The 16,087-nt window shown below is 44.9% G+C and overlaps 1 protein-coding gene across 3 annotated transcripts in view; it reads left to right on the forward strand.

Annotated features, from left to right (window-relative positions):
- The window catches only part of LOC135370998 (rap1 GTPase-activating protein 2-like), a 46,307-nt gene that overhangs the window by 14,876 nt on the left and 15,344 nt on the right, over window positions 1–16,087 (forward strand). For all 3 annotated transcript variants that reach the window (XR_010415486.1, XM_064604964.1, XM_064604962.1), the window contains exons 2-14: window positions 2,924–2,991; window positions 5,169–5,239; window positions 5,651–5,776; window positions 6,916–6,948; window positions 7,947–8,135; window positions 8,821–8,927; window positions 9,940–10,018; window positions 10,130–10,183; window positions 10,783–10,866; window positions 10,963–11,063; window positions 11,133–11,262; window positions 12,178–12,335; window positions 15,440–15,605. Coding sequence is in view for 2 of the 3 variants with exons in the window: in XM_064604964.1 (XP_064461034.1) it covers window positions 2,985–2,991; window positions 5,169–5,239; window positions 5,651–5,776; window positions 6,916–6,948; window positions 7,947–8,135; window positions 8,821–8,927; window positions 9,940–10,018; window positions 10,130–10,183; window positions 10,783–10,866; window positions 10,963–11,063; window positions 11,133–11,262; window positions 12,178–12,335; window positions 15,440–15,605 (1,305 nt within the window). In the remaining variant the exon portion in view is untranslated. The remainder of the gene's footprint in view (window positions 1–2,923; window positions 2,992–5,168; window positions 5,240–5,650; window positions 5,777–6,915; window positions 6,949–7,946; window positions 8,136–8,820; window positions 8,928–9,939; window positions 10,019–10,129; window positions 10,184–10,782; window positions 10,867–10,962; window positions 11,064–11,132; window positions 11,263–12,177; window positions 12,336–15,439; window positions 15,606–16,087) is intronic.

The raw sequence follows: 16,087 nt of genomic DNA on the forward strand, positions 1-16,087 counted from the left end.
TTTAATTACGGGTCACACGTATTGATATCTTAGCGCCTAATTGATCAGTTGCAACTTTGAATAAAGTCCGGTGTGGCGGGGGGAGGGGGGAGGGAGCAGTTGATGCATCGTCTGGCAGATGGCAAATGCAAATTCTGTTCGAACTCCGCGCCCCTGCGGCATCTTTGTGGTCGTCCAGTCAGACTGCTTCTCACACAACCATTGCGCGGAATGATCTATTCGCGTTATCGCTTCTGATTTGAGGAAAGGCGAGCGTAAGCCCTTTTGTGACAGTTTGCATATGTCCAAGTTGCCACAAAAGGGGGTGTACTCCTCCGATTCCAACAAATCAGAGATAGGGGGAGAGAGATGCAAAGTCACGACGTTGATACCGCGACAGAAAAAGGCGGTGCTGTTAAACACCAGGCGCGGAAATGGCTTGAACCTCGAACTGATATCAAACCAAAGATCCCTCTTCCCAAAGCGCACACACACACAAAGGGAGAGAGAGAGAAAGAAAGAAAGGAAAGTCAAACTTCGGCACTAATGTTAAACAACGAAACAAGAGTGAAAGTAGTTTTGCGGCATAGGCATCTCAGTAGCGGACTTGAACCCGGGAGTCGTTCAAATGAAGGGAACCTCCGCGGTACCGAGCAAGGCAGTGGGAGCCAGATGACTAATATCCTGCCCCCCTTTTGTGCTCGGCTCCCATGCCTTCCTTCCGCGTCCCATATCAATATCCTACACACCAACAGCGCCCTGTTTGTTGCTGGAGTTGCGCTTCCTTCACGCGCATTATGAACAGCATAATTGTCACAAAAAAAGGCGTACGCCCCCCGTTTTTAGCAAATCAGGGCAGATAACGATATCATTCGAGATAATGGTTGGCTAGGAGCGTGCTATGCGGTGAAGTTCTTTTTTAAGAGTGTACATGACATTCACATCACGAGGTGGCAAAAAAAAACATAGTAAGAACAAATGCCGTTGACCGCATGATTCTAGGTGGTGTAGTTCTTTTATTATAATTCAATAACATGTTTTCTGGGACACCCTGTATAGACGGGTATTCGCGCCGTGTTTTAGCCTGCAACGTATTGACAAACAAGTGGACCAATACAATTTGCCTGGACATGTGACGAGTCGTGAAACGCCTGAATTGTATAGGAACAATAGACCCATCCATTGTCCAGCAGTCCTCTCTCCATCTGTGCAGCGCACGTGACCCCCACTCGCTCAGCGCACACGGATAGAAAAAGGCTACGATGCTTTTCTCTGTCCGCTGCTCTAAATATTATCGGTCTCATCATTCACAGTTCCCATTTAGTTTCTTATCTAGCCTCTCAGTTAGTGGTACAAGTCGATAACGAAACGGATAAACACAACAACAACAACAACAATAAATGATGGATAATGATGGTTCTTCCGATGTAGTAAAACTCGCTGGCACCCGATTTCACCACGACTCCCCGGTTTAAATCTATGACCCAATTCCTCCCCATCAACTCCCGTATTCGGAGAGGGTTAATTTAACCCTTAAAAGCGAGACCCCCATTTTGCGTTGCGTGGCGACCGCGAAAGAATGGTACCCTTTGGGAATCAGACGACAACGCGTTCTGGAGGGAACAGCGTACGAGGGGGCGTCATATGTGCACGCTTTAATAAATGACCCCCCTACGACGTGGAGAGGGGCGGTGATTTATATCGGAGCTGTACAAAGCTTCGAACCGTCGGATATGATGAGGAGCGCATACCGGCAGGGCATGCCTTGACATGGCCAGATCACTTGTGAGAAAGAACAAAAATAAGCGCCGCGTTTAGTTTTCTTTTTTTTTTAATTCCGTGTTAATTAGCGGTGCATTAATGCAGTTTACACCATCCGAAATTGTTTCACAAACCACGTTCGACAGGGGGATGCCTGTTATCTGTTAGTATACCTGTTATGGGCCTGTGTGACACGTAGCCCCTGTAGGTTGAAACCGAAGTCTTGGCGAGTCTTCTCGGCAAACCAGAGCTGACAAAGGATCAGATGTTCTGTAGGAAGCAGATGTCTCGAAGTAGACGAAATATTGTTGGGTGTATCGATTTTAAGATATATTTTGGGGGGAACGTCTTTATTTTGTGAGCGATGTCAATGCTGCGCGGAATGCGGTAAAAAGCTATACTGAGACCAAAAACTACCCCTCTTTATGCGGCATAAGGAGTTACAGAAGTCTATATCAACCGAGACATGCACTCTTAAAAATGAATTTCACCGCATAGCACGCTCAACCATCATCTCGAATGATATCGTTATCTTCCCTGATTTGTTAAAAACGGTGGGCGTACGCCTTTTTTGTAACAATTATGAACAGCATAAGTGCCACAAAAAAGGCGTACGCCTCCCGTTTTCAACAAATCGGGGAATATAACGATATCATTCGAGATGATGGTTGGCTAGGACCGTGCTATGCGGTGAAGTTCATTTTTAAGAGTGTGCTTCACGAAAATTGAACAATTATTCGCTGCGCTGTGTGATTTTGAAAATATGTGAGGAAGACTCTTAAAAATGAACTTCACCGCATAGCTGGCTCAGCCAACCACTACCTTTGTACCCTTTTTTGTACCCGTTTCTTTGTACCACTTATGCGGTACATAATTGGTACAAAAAAAAAAAAAGACGTACGCCTCCAGTTTTCAACAAATCAGTGTCGAGAACAATGTCATTCGGGATGGTGGTGGGCGGCTGAGCGTGCTATGCGGCGAAGTTCATTTTTAAGAGTGAAGGGTTAATCAACGGTCCGACCACGTTGCGTTGTCTCGCTACGTAAAGCTTATTATCGTCATTATCAGTACACTGTGTACACTTACTCTGTCTGCCCTCCCATGTGGAACGTTGCTTAGGAAACGTACACACACTGGCTCAATAACGCAACGTTTATCGAAGTCGATTGATATCGTTTTTCAGATATCTGAAATGGGCTGAAGAAGGAGGATCCTACTTCTCGTAACATCCTCATGCGGGCCCTATGGAAGGTAAGCTGCCAGAACTTCACCGCAGAGCGCGCTCAGAAGGAGTTGTTATTCAGAAGTTAGTTGAAAACCGGAAGAGTGTGCCTTTTTATATCAATTAACGTGTAATTACAATGAGGCGTATACACTTTTTATTTTCAGCCAATCAGCGAGGGAGAAGGATGTCATTCTGAATGACGCTTGATTCTGATCGTGCTTATTATACTGCATGTTACTGCGCACGAGATTGCTTGAACGTTCCCTCAAGCGTCCATATACGCGTAGCTTTATTATCTCGAGTGCCGGTACTCTGTCGGGTCACAGCTTTATGATAAACTGCTTCCTCGATGATTTCATATCGTCAAAACGCTTTGTAGATTCTGGAGAAATGCTGGGGCTCTGGAGACATTACCGAGAGAAAGTTTAAGGAAAGTTAAGAAGATAAACCTCTTCTGGGTGCTTTTTGTACATTGCTGTAGATACGACATCGTATGTCGAAAAGTATCAAAATACAATCAAATAAAAATGCAATGTTTAGGAACATTTTGGTAAGCCCACAAATACATCGAGGGCATTCCAAATAAATTTGTTCGTTCTAACCACATAATAGAAAGATACTGGTACGTACTAAAATACATCATATTAAAGTAGTACAGTCGAACCTCGATATAACGAAGCTCACGGGGAACACGATGTCTTTCGTTGTACCGACTATTTCGTTGTATCAAGCCTGACGAGATGTGGCAGCCGATTGCGGAAGGCAATACAAATTATTTCGCAGCACCGCGAATTTCGTTGTATAGTACGTGTTTCGTTATATCGAGGTAATTGTTATCGAGGCACCGTTCAATGCTATACGCATGACAGCAAAAATATCCGTCGGCAATCTTGGAAGCTGAGAAGTGCCAGTGGAACTACGTCTCCATCGATTGAAACGTTAGTCGCGGCCAGATCTATACGTCCAATTTCACCTGCCGCGTATAGCCCAATCGTTTGGGAAAATATACAACCGACCTTTCTATCGTCCCTTCAGGAAGTAACAGGTCCCATAAAAAGGACGTCTCTCTTCTTTATGTTACCCGCGTCCACCGCTATCGGCGCGGCGATAAACCGACCGTGTCCTTGTGTGTCAGGTCACCGAGGATTCGGATCAGGGGGCGCTGCCAGTGGGTCGACAACGACTTGCGCAGGCGATGTGCTCCGGGATGATTCATGTGTAGTAGCACAATCGATACGGCAAAGAGCCGCCTCAGGTAGTTGCTTCTCAATTTGGGACAGCTCATTTCGGCCGCAGTACGCCTCCGCGCGTGAGAGGAGCGACGCGTCGAAGCGTTTAGCCACTCACAGGGCAGCAATAATGGCGCCACCAGCCAATGAAGGGCCGCGGGAGATGTCACGTGCGCGCTCGAGAACCAATAGGTACATCGTCCACTCTGACGTCAGATCTCGACGCAGGTGTACGACACCATTGTGCAACGCATTCTGGCGTATAAACTGGTGGACAAAAGGTGGCATTGCAATGTTTAACACCGGAGAGATGTTGAAAATTTTGTTTGCGGTATTGAGCGTGAAAGAATTGTCCCAACGTAACAATACAACAGACACACCAGCTGTACAACACTGTTAATGCGATTAGCGAGTTAAACAGATGAAGAAGCAAAAAAAAAATCTATAATTTATTTTTTAGTTTTTTGGTATTATGTGGGAATGCAGGTTCAACGCTTCCTCTGCAGCTCAAAAACTCGGTCGCTTGGATCCTGAAGAACAGCACAACTACATATATTAGCGTGACATTGTACGACACGTTTTGGCAATAACAATTAACGTCAAAGATTGTTTCAATCGAATCAGAATCGTCCAGACTGTGGTTTGCGTTCGTAACACATGTTCTTTTCTTCTTTTTCTTTTTCAGTGTAAACCATTTACGGGGTGTTTGTTGTAAAACGCTACGTATGTTTTTGTGTAGCATTGAGCATTATTGTTCATTTTTCTTTCTATTTTTTATCCTTCAATCAACAACGCTTGGTTTTGTATACTTCCTGATGGTCAGACGTCGCGGACAATCGTCGTTGTTACACATAGAAATAAAGTGCCGTGCGGTGGATTTATTCTCTGTGTAACTGCCTGTATTAGAATGCGCCTTTAGGCAAAGCTCTTTTCGTATCCTCGAATGCAGCATTTGAGACAGATGTTTTGCGCAGACGTCACAGCGAGGGTTGTGCTCGACGATGGAGTCATCCGGGAACACTCCGCCGAGGGAGACTCAGGAAAGGTAAAGATCATCCACCACGTGCTATATAGAATCACTTAATATATGCTTTGTAACCTCGCAATCGCCGTTTTAGAAGCGGCGCGCATGCTTCGCGTAATACTATATTGACGCGTGTAGATAGTCTTGTATGTGCCTTGTTGAACGTCGAATAACAATGGGGACTGCTATTTACAGCGCATAGTACTCATTATAAAGGTAAGACAATCAGATATTCAATGCACCTTTCGTGTCAGAACGTGCACTGAATCGAGAGTAAAAAAAAAAAAAGTAGAACTCAAGTTCTGAGTGACTGCACAGTAGAACAGTATATATGTAGAGCTAGAGCACGATGTGTGTCTCTGTGTTGTGAGTTTGCCGGTTTTCGAAAACGGACGTCCGCGAAGTGCTCTCTTTTATGATGACGTGCTCCAGTCCAGCGATCTCTTCGAGCTACTCAACAGGCTTCAGAACAGTAGACTCGACGACCAGAGGTGTGAACTTCCAATAGGAGATGCTTCTACAAGGAGGAACAACAGTCCCGTCGTCAGCAAGGCAGAAGTAAGCCGAGAGGGTGCACTCTGTTTTATACTTTCCGACGTTTTCGGTATATTTCGAATTTGTTCTTATACCTTTCACGTGGCGCTTCCTTGACTGCGAATTTTCTATGGGTAAAAGCAACCACGGAAAAAAGAAAAAAAAAAGAAAACTGAAGTGACCTATGTTGGAACCATACTAAACACAGATCTTCACCGCATGGCACACTGTACGCCAACCATTGCCACGAATGGCTTATCGCTTGATTCGAAAAGAGAGGGAGGGGGGGGGCGTACGCCTTTTTGTGTCAATTATCCAAGATTGACACAAAAAGGCGTACGGCCCCATCTATCTTGGAATCGGAAGCGATAATCCTACACTCTTAAAAATGAACTTCACCACATAGCACGTACGCTCCTTGTCAGCTATCATCCCCTAATGACATCGATCTCGGCCTTGATTTATTGAAAACGGGAGGCGTACGCCTTTTTTGTATACCACTTATACAGTACACAATTGGTACAAAAGAGGCGTACGCCTCCCGTTTTGAATAGATGAATACTCTTAAAATAAAGCTTCACCACACAGCACGCTAAAGGCCAACCATTGTACAGTGTGATACCTCTATCACTCTTAATTTGTGGAAAGCGCGGGGTGTACACGTTTTTGTGACAGTTAACATTTCTGCACACGTGTCACAAAAAGGCGTACGCCTCCCGTTTTCAACAAATCAGGGGAGAGACCGATGTAATTCGGGATGATGGTTGACTAGGAGCGTACGTGCTATGCGGTGAAGTTCATGTGTAAGGGTGTATCATTCGTGGCGGCGCACAGCGTGCTATGCGGTGAAGCTCTGTTTTTAGAGTGTATTATAACCACAAAAGGTCATCTGAGTCACATTTACTATAAGCCTGTGCGATTAATCATTTCAAAACCGAACCGAATAGTTATACAACCGAACCAAACACATACATGCAGCACACATACGGATATGCAGCATATAAACGTGATCCTATTCACACGGACCTTCGCATGATGCAGCGCTTACTTTGTCTTATGCCCCGTCTTATAGAGTTTTCGTGCTTACGAGTGCAGTTTCGCAACCGTTCGAATATATTCGTGTGGTGTTTTCTTTGTTGCTTACCGACATCTTTCTCTTCAAGCGACAAAACAAGGACCAAGAAAGGCTTGAGGAGGTAAGCTCTCACAATGCCTTCGCATGTTATAAAACCCTTTTCTATAATATTATTATATAATCGTATTTAAGCTGTGACGCTCAAGTTCGGAGCCCATGGCAGCTTTGTTCGCTATGCTTGCGCTCGTTTCGTTTAGAACTGCAAGGCTGATTCGCTCAAAATCAATGGACTTTGGATAGCATTTGTAGGTTAGGGTAACTCATTACTTGTATTCAAAAGAATATCTTTTTTCTCACCGCCAGTCGCTGAGCGGACTTGTTGCGTAAAGTCTTGAGACCCACCCACGATAACTATAATGGAATGACAACGCACCCACGAGGATAGCTCTTTTACCGGACGGTTATGGAGCATTCCTTGCTTGTGATAAACAGTTCGCTGTAAATGACGACATTTATTCTCAGTAACCTGATTAGTTCCTCTGACATTCATGTTGGTAGAGAGGCTCACGGCTTGGGCCGTTACCCTTCTTTGTTGTCACGTCTTGTGCGAGACATTCTCCCTAGCACGAGACATGTCGTTAAATATAACGGAATAATTTTAATGCGTGAGCATTAGAGTCCTCGGTACGCAGGAATCGCGGCGTAATCTGTCTGTAGCCACGGCGCGGCGCGCATGCGCGGTGAGTGGAGAGGGGAGGAGAGTGCGCGTGGAGAACGCGCGACGCTGCGCACCGGCCACTGCAGCTGTAGTGGTCGACAAGTTCAGCCGTCTGCGTGGTCGCGCTATGGGTTATGAGAGCTGTGCGGAGGAGCACCGGCGAAAGAATGCAGGGGCTGTGAGACAGCGCCGCCAAGCTTAATCGGAGGAAGCCCGAATGGCTCGTTTGGCTGCAGATGCTGTCTTGCATTAGCGTTGTGTATAGGGTCGTTGAAGGGATGTGTAGCGTTGTGAAGGGGAGTTCAAAAGGGGTGTTCAAGTTTTAATGCTAAGGCATTTCCGTTGGATCCACCAATGGATGGTCCATGTTTTCTCTCTCTCTCTCTCTCTCTTCGTATTAGATACTCCGGAAGCAGATCAGTTACCCCATGGTCGTTCTGCCAACCGGGGGAGGTTATTGGGTGGATGGCATTGACTGTTCCTCACCCTCCGATCTTTGCGACAGCGTCTTCGTTCCTGGTCACTTTACACCGAGGAAGATTGACAGCGAGGAGATTGCCAAAACGTACAGGAAATACTTTCTCGGAAAGGTATTTACCCGCAAATATGTACCGCGGTGCCCAGTGGTGCCCAAGAACAGATCTCTTCCTCCAGTCTTCAATAAAATGATAGCTTATTGTCGTTATTGATATTTAATGAAAACTGTCGATAACAGTGCAGCGGAAATTGTGGTTGGGATGGCTGGAACAATTTCCAATTTCCAATGGCTGGAATTTCCAAGATTCTTCCTCTCATATGAAAATCCTGCTCGTATCCCTGGACATCGGCCTCTGTAAAGCGTACTTCTTTTCTTTTCTTTTTTTTTCTGGTAAATGTTATTACGAAAGTAGCGGGCCCCGGAGTCAAGTATGACTTTGTGTATGGAATATGTGAACTACAATATTACAAACAGTGCGTTAAAGTCATGTATCGTTAGAGATGATTTCTCAACCGCCTTAGTGGCCTATTGGCCGATTCGAACGAAGACGAAGGAAGAACTCTTGCAGTTATTTACTTTGCTCGCAAAATATATAGCTATGACGAAGAATATTAACGAATGACGTGAAACAGAACTAGTAAATAAATAACTAGGAAAAGAAGAGTGAAAGAGCTCGGACCTGACTCAGGCCGAAGAAACATTTCCGAGCTCGGCCCATGCCCGGAGCCGGGACTGCTGTAGTGCTTTATACATTTCGCCAAGATCCCTTATTTGGCTGACCCTTGTTTCCTACGCAGGAACATTTCAATTTCGTTGGTCAAGACGACTCCGTCGGTCTGTTTGTGCTCTCATTGAAGCTTGAGTCTGCCGATGAGAAGAATGAATATTACAGGGTTATGCTGCGGTACGTGTTTCGGTATTAAAAACACTTCTCATGAGAGACGCTCCCAAGGCCCAGCTTGTTCAGAACGTACTTTTCTTAGTTTTTGTGTACATTCTATCATTGCCCGTGAAGCCACATAGGGGGCCTTTTCGGGATGAGGGATACGTTTTATGTACCGCTGAAAACGTGTTCTTTCGATTTTTTAAAAATTTCTGTGTTTTCATTACTTTTCGCTCTACTACACCTGACACTATGGCAGATTCTATGAGGATAATTTTAGTCTCAAAAGTGGCGTTTCTGCATACGCGTGTTTTGAAACACCGACAAAGTTTTTCGTAACAACAAATCTCATAGTTTTGAATTCAGAAGTACTTTGTTCTTTTGCTCGTTTAACATTTGTCTCCGCGTACATTATTTGGCTGGGATTCTGTCTGTTTTAATGTGTACCTTCCTCCAATCACGGGAACGTATAGCGTACCATCTTCCAGTCACCATTCTCTTTCCCTCCCATTCCACATCTACTCTACCCTTTCACACTTGCCTTTCCCCACTTTCATTACCATTCACCATCTTCTCCCCCTCAAGCAATGGGATAGGGTGCCGCCTCAGCGGCGAAACATCCCACTGCATCGTCATCACTTATTTATTGTTGTTGTTGTTGTCTTTCTTCTCTACGCCTCTATCCGTGTATTCACACGAGCAACATCGCCACGGAATATTGCAGTGAAGAAAAAAGCAGAAAGAACTGCTCATCGGGGCGGAAGTTCGGCCGCGTCTTATTTTCAACATTCGCACCGCGCCGGAATATCGCGAGTGGCATATTTCGCGCATAGCAGACGACAGCATCGGCCCTGTCGTCTGCAACGGGATATCGACGAAAAGACGTGACACCGACCAGACGCGCTGACGTGGCTGGAAGCTATGTGACGTTTAGCGCATCTTCCGCTAGAGCGTTCTGGGAAATGGTGCTCGTGTGAAAATACGGTACGATGACATTGCAGCATGCCGTATCTAAAGCAGCTCTCCGTTGCAGGACAAAGGATGGGATCCTGGTGGATCTCATACCAAGCAACCCCGGTACAGAAATCTGGACAGCAGCCTGCTTCGTGAAGGTTAGTTTCGCTTTAGAAGTATGGGACACTTATGTTTTCGTTGCAGAATGTTGTGCGTAACAAATACGTGTAGAGTAACGTAGTCGTTCTGCTTTTCTTCCTCTTTTACAGTACCTCTGTGATAATGCTTCAAACACCGTTATTCAGCCGGTTTCATTTCCAAAGGTAGAGTATGACTTCTTTCAGTGCATGTATGGCCATCAAGGTGTCACCAGAATGTGAGATTTCTAGAGAAAAGCGCGTATATAACTTGAACCGATTATTGATACGGAACACCTGAGCTTGCGGTGAAAAATTGGAGACACAATCGACATCTTAAAAAAAAATTGATTGACTGCATCTGTGAGCATTGTGCCTCCTATAGCGATTAAATGCGGTAGATCTCCCAATTATGAATTACACAAATTATAGAGCCATTTTTGGCGATACTGTTTTCGAAATGCTACTACATTTTGATTTTATTTAAATTTTTATATTTTTATTTTATTGCAATTTTTATATTGTTATTTTCATTGTAGTTTTTATTGGTGTTCTTACTTTTATAATTTCGTTTAAATTTTCATGTGCAATTTTTTATTTTTTGTTGTTGTTGAGGTGGTTACCGCAAATTCAACATGACGATCATGTTGTAGTTGTGGCACTGTCACATGGTGTCACGTGACCCTACACGGAAGGACCTACAGCAGGGCGGGTGACCCCATATAAAGATGTCGCTTCAAAATTGTCACGCCGAACTCTTATTCTTTGTATTTCCGTTCCTATAGGTCTCTGAGATGCTCATAAACTACGATGAACAAGTTCTAGTCAACAAGTACAAGTTCGGAATCATATACCAATCCTTTGGCCAAGTACGAGCTCTCATTCGCTATTTTTGCTCCCTTGTATCCCACTCACCAGCTTTTTCTTCTTCTTCCTCTTCCGCTTCTTCTTGCCCAAATGAGTAGAAAAAAGAGGAAGAACTTTTCGGAAACAGACGTCACAGTGAAGCTATGGACGAATTTCTTCACATGCTCGCGGAGAAAGTCACCCTCAAAGATTTTCTAGGGTGCGTAGCGCTGGCACTTTTTTTTTTTTTTTTTTTGTCACGTGATTAATTCTGAACCAATCAACGCAGGTTCCGAGGGGGTCTGGATACGCAACACGGCCAAACGGGTGACGAGTCGTACTACACGTCCTTCAATGGTTGCGAAATTATGTTTCATGTCTCCACTTTGCTTCCATACACGGAAGGAGATGATCAACAGGTGAGCATGTTCCCATGTAGTATGCACATGGAATGTACAGTTCGCACACTGAGAGAGCTTTGAAAAAGGTGCTAACTACGTCGTATCCGACGGGTGTTTCCGCGACGTGATCAGTTCAATTGAAACAGCCGAGCGCACTACGTTGTGGCCTATTATGTGTCTTGTCTTGGATGTGTGTTGTCTTGTAGTCATCAGTAGCCATAATGCCGTACATAATGGCTACTGATGACTACAAGATAGGCTCGGCCTCCCGTTTTCAACAAATCAGGGACGAGAACGTTGTCATTCGGGATGATGGTTGGCTAGGAGCGTGCTATGTGGCGAAGTTCATTTTTAAGAGTGTAGAGCAGAACGTTATGTGTACCTCCGTGTTGGCGTCTGATTGGATGCTACAATTCTTCAGATGACGTAACAATGACGTATCTGGATGGCGGTACGTCTAGACCCTTAAAAATTAACTTCACCGCATAGCACGCTCTTAGCCAATCATCATTTCGAATGATATCGTTATCTGCCCTGATTTGATGGAAACGGGAGGCGTACGCCTTTTTTTGTGACACCTATGCTGATCATAGTTCAAAACAGAAAAGGCGTACGCCTCCCGTTTGCAACAAATCAGGTCAGATATCATTCGATATCTGACCTGAATTCGATATCTGACACGATATCCTTCGAGGTGATGGTTGGTTAGGAGCGTGCTATGAGTGCAGAATGTGTTTTGTTGTGCTCTTAAAGTGTACTCGCCCGTATCCGAAAAAAAGTGCGTTTTTGTATTAACGCTGCACGCGTTATAAAGGAGGAGTATTGAACAATCATTGTAAATAGAGTTACGAAGCGTAGGTGAACAATATTACACCTATTACACCCGTAACTAAATACCTGCAAATTGGAGTTCTTACCTCCTTTAATTTCCAGCTCCAGCGGAAACGGCATATTGGAAACGACATTGTAGCGATCATCTTTCAAGATAAGAACACACCTTTCATGCCAACCATGATTGCATCCAACTTTCTCCACTCATACATCGTTGTACAGCCAATTAAGTCTTCTCGAGTGCGGCCCGGATCGACGAGGTGAGCTCTCTTTCTCCCTTCGAGTGTTTGCATATTTGCTTGTCTCAAGGATATGTCTTCCACGCAGCGATTTACCCAGAGTTTTGTCCTTGGGGGTGTTGGGCTCCGCAAGGGGGTGTATGAACATGGTTTTGACCATGGAGGAAGGAAACACAGGAGCGGCCCTTCCAACTTTTTGCCATTGGGACGGGCGTGCCGGCCCTCGCATTGCATTCTGGGATGCTCCTGTCTACCATGTGACCGCTCACGTGACCCCAAGAGCATGCGCAGGCCAGCTCCCAAAGCAGACGACGGGAGTCGGGATTGTCTTGAGCTCAGATACCTGGATGAACGCCGCGCATCCAGTTTTATTTGTGTGTGTTCGGACGTTTACTCTTGGTTTACCCTTCTACCACAAGACCGGTCACGGTCTGCAGAACAAGCACGCAGGACTAGGAACATCATTCGTGGCAGCGACGTTTGTGTGACGACGAGGCCACGTTTTGTGTCTGCTGCTGAAGTGGTAAATCATGCCAGTAATCAAACTTCTACGACCATGAAGGAAATCAGATGAATCTGCAGCTGTAGCACGGCGCCAGCTTGCAAACGAACGATTCAAGATTACTCTCACAGACAGAGGTACGAAACAACCAATCAAGTACGCACTTACGAATGAAACGTCATTTCCATGACAGAGCTGCTTTCTGTTGAACGACAGCCACAACCGCGGTAAGAACACGTTAACAAAACGTTGTTTCTGCAATGGTGCTCACATTTTAAGAGTAAATGGCTTTGGAAAAGCATAAAAGCACGGAAAGCAGCGCGAGCAACAAAGCGTTGCTAAACCGAAACTTTAGAGAGGATCACGTGATGGACAGGAAGTAATGGCGGTTTTGACAGGAGCGACCGCCAGAGGGGTCCCACGGAAATCTGTTCGAAACGGCCGCTCCTGTGTTTCCTTCCTCCATGGTTTTGACAAAATATTGCGTAATCTCACAAGATTTTAGGGGGGTGTCCTCCATATTTTTTCTTGGGAGTGGGTGGTGAGGGGTCTGGATAAATCACTGCTTACACGTGCCTAACAGTTTCCCGCCATTCAATGTAAACTGTGTGATATTTGCCTTAGCTACCGTCGGCATAACTGCATTTTTTTTCTTTTTATATGATGAAATATATGATTTTTGACCGAAAAAGTCGCAATGAACTGAACTCACACGGTTTAATACCGAAAATTTGCGTAACTGCCTTGGTTAGACACTTAAAGGGGCACTAAAATGCAAAAACAAGTTCACTCCAACAACAACAACAACATAGATGAATGGATGATGATGATGATGATGTGGGATGTTTTCCTGCGTTGAGTGCAGGACCCTACCCCATTCCAAAAGGGTTCACATGAAAGGATGACGAGGGAAGGAAATCCCTACAGTTCGTGAAGGAGGCCGGTGGCCCTCAGAAAGGAAAGAAAAGCGCCAAGTGCACGGCACTGATGTCCAGGGTTACTCCATGGGCCGAGAACTTTGCAGATGTTGAATGGCCTCTGATCCAGCATTTCAAGTTGACATTTAAAGGCCCGTCGCTCACTCCAAATTACGTTACACGCTATGTTAATTTCGTACTTGTTATCATACTTCGAAACTTCGATTCCGTTACGAAGCTACAATCAAAATTATTCCGGACTCTTTCATGCTTCGACGCTAAGCAGAGAACGCCGTTTCAGCTCGTGCATTCCCGGTAAAAAACAGAGTGCGCGTTGCGAAGCGGGCTGGCGTCGCTGTCCGAAGGACGTGAAGATAAATCTCAGTGGGACATTCGCGAGAGCTGTTGTGGGATACAATTCAGTGAGTCAGTATTGGAAAATGCAGCAGTGCGCATCATGCCGCGCACATACGGAACACTACGATCGGACTCGTCGTCCCAAATCCACATGCCCTGGATAGGCATGTGCGCGCTTCTCCTGCTGTCTCATGAATCTTTCTTTCACGAATCTATCATGAATCATTCTTTAACTTCCTGCTGTCTCATTGGATCATTTGGATGTCGCCAATCTTTGCCTCTGGGGATCCCATTCGTTGCCGCAAAAGTCTGTTCTGCACTCTTAAAAATGAACTTCACCGCATAGCACGCTCCTAGCCAACCATTATCTCGAATGATACCGTTATCTGCCCTGATTTGTTGAAAACGGGGGGCGTACGCCATTTTTGTGACAATAATGGACAGCATAACTGTCACAGAAATGGCGTACGCCTCCCGTTTTCAACAAATCAGGGCAGATAACGATATCATTCAAGATGATGGTTGGCTAGGAGCGTGCTATGCGGTGAAGTTCATTTTTAAGAGTGTGTTTTCATTGCGTTTTTCTTCTAAACTGTACCGTTGTGTGATCTAATTTTGTTTGAATTGAACTAATTGAAACACGGACGTTCATTTGAGAGCAAGTTGTTTTTGCATTTTAGTGCCCCTTTAAATTTCTACATATGTAATTCCGTTGGGTGCAGGCACGGTAGATCGATGGAGGTGGAGTTATAATACAAAAAAAAAAAAAAAGAAAAGAAAAGAAAACGAAAAAAGAAAGGTTACCTGACACATTTATAATGTACTTGCATGTATGTATGTAACATGTATACTATATGCACACACGTACATGTATACATGCATATATGTAACATGTATGTACACATGTTATTGTATACATAAGTACATATGTACGTAAATACATGCACATATCTATTATTGTAATAGGTAAAAGCATTGAAACAACACACAGACAGACGCTAAATTTCTTTCCGAAGCTACAAAATTCACAGACGCCTAAAAAATTAACGGTACCTTCGTATCTATGTTAGATTTATTGGCACAATTTTTAAATTTAAAATTAACATATCCACCGCGGCAAGCTCGAGGCAGATATTACACAAGAGAGAAACTGATGTTCTGAGGCTGGAACACAGAAGGGACAGATACAAACAAAGCCTCAATTGCCTAAGAAATCAACGATGAAAGATGAAAGTCACTGAAAAGGTTAGCCAGCTGTAGGGATCACAGTTTCACATTGTTGAAAGAGTGCTGCTACGAGCTACCCCCTCCCCGATCTTCTAGTGAGTGCTGCTATTTCTCCGTGTCAGGTACAAGGTGGCCGTGACAGCTCGTCTAGACGTGCCCTTCTTCGAGCCAAAGTTACCAGTTCCTGCAGAGTTCGAAGGCGGACCCGAATTCCGAAAGTTCCTCCTCACCAAACTCATCAATGCCGAGAACGCTTCCTACCGAGCCGACAAGTTCTCCAAACTTGAAGTGAGGGAGACGTCAATTTATTTCTTTTCTTATTTTTTTTACCTTCCCATTTACAGTTATTATTGCGTGATGGACGTTGAAGGCGCTATCTATTATCGTGAGTAGAGACCTCAGCGAGCTCCAAGGGTGGCTCTAATAATAGTACCGGTTTATCGTGCATGCGATATGTGCATGACCAAAGAGCGATCTCTTATATCGTCTAGGATATATAAATAAAACCTAGCGCTACAGCGTTCGGTTAACGCACGTTGTTCGTCCCTGCCCCAATTCTTCCTTGCGTACAAGGCATGGTGTTCGTTATTTAGTTTGGCTTCGAAAGAATCACTCGGTTTGTGAATTTTTGCGAACCTTAGCAATTCTGCAAAGATGCGCTGCACGCGGCGTGGAGTACGAATCACAACTACACTCTTAGAAATGATGGTGGTGGTGGCGTAGACCGGCTTGCCGTTGTTGGCGTCACGAATGTGGGCTGCGTCACGACT

Source organism: Ornithodoros turicata, chromosome 10 (genome assembly GCF_037126465.1).
Source record: "Ornithodoros turicata isolate Travis chromosome 10, ASM3712646v1, whole genome shotgun sequence".
Lineage (NCBI taxonomy): Eukaryota > Metazoa > Arthropoda > Arachnida > Ixodida > Argasidae > Ornithodoros > Ornithodoros turicata.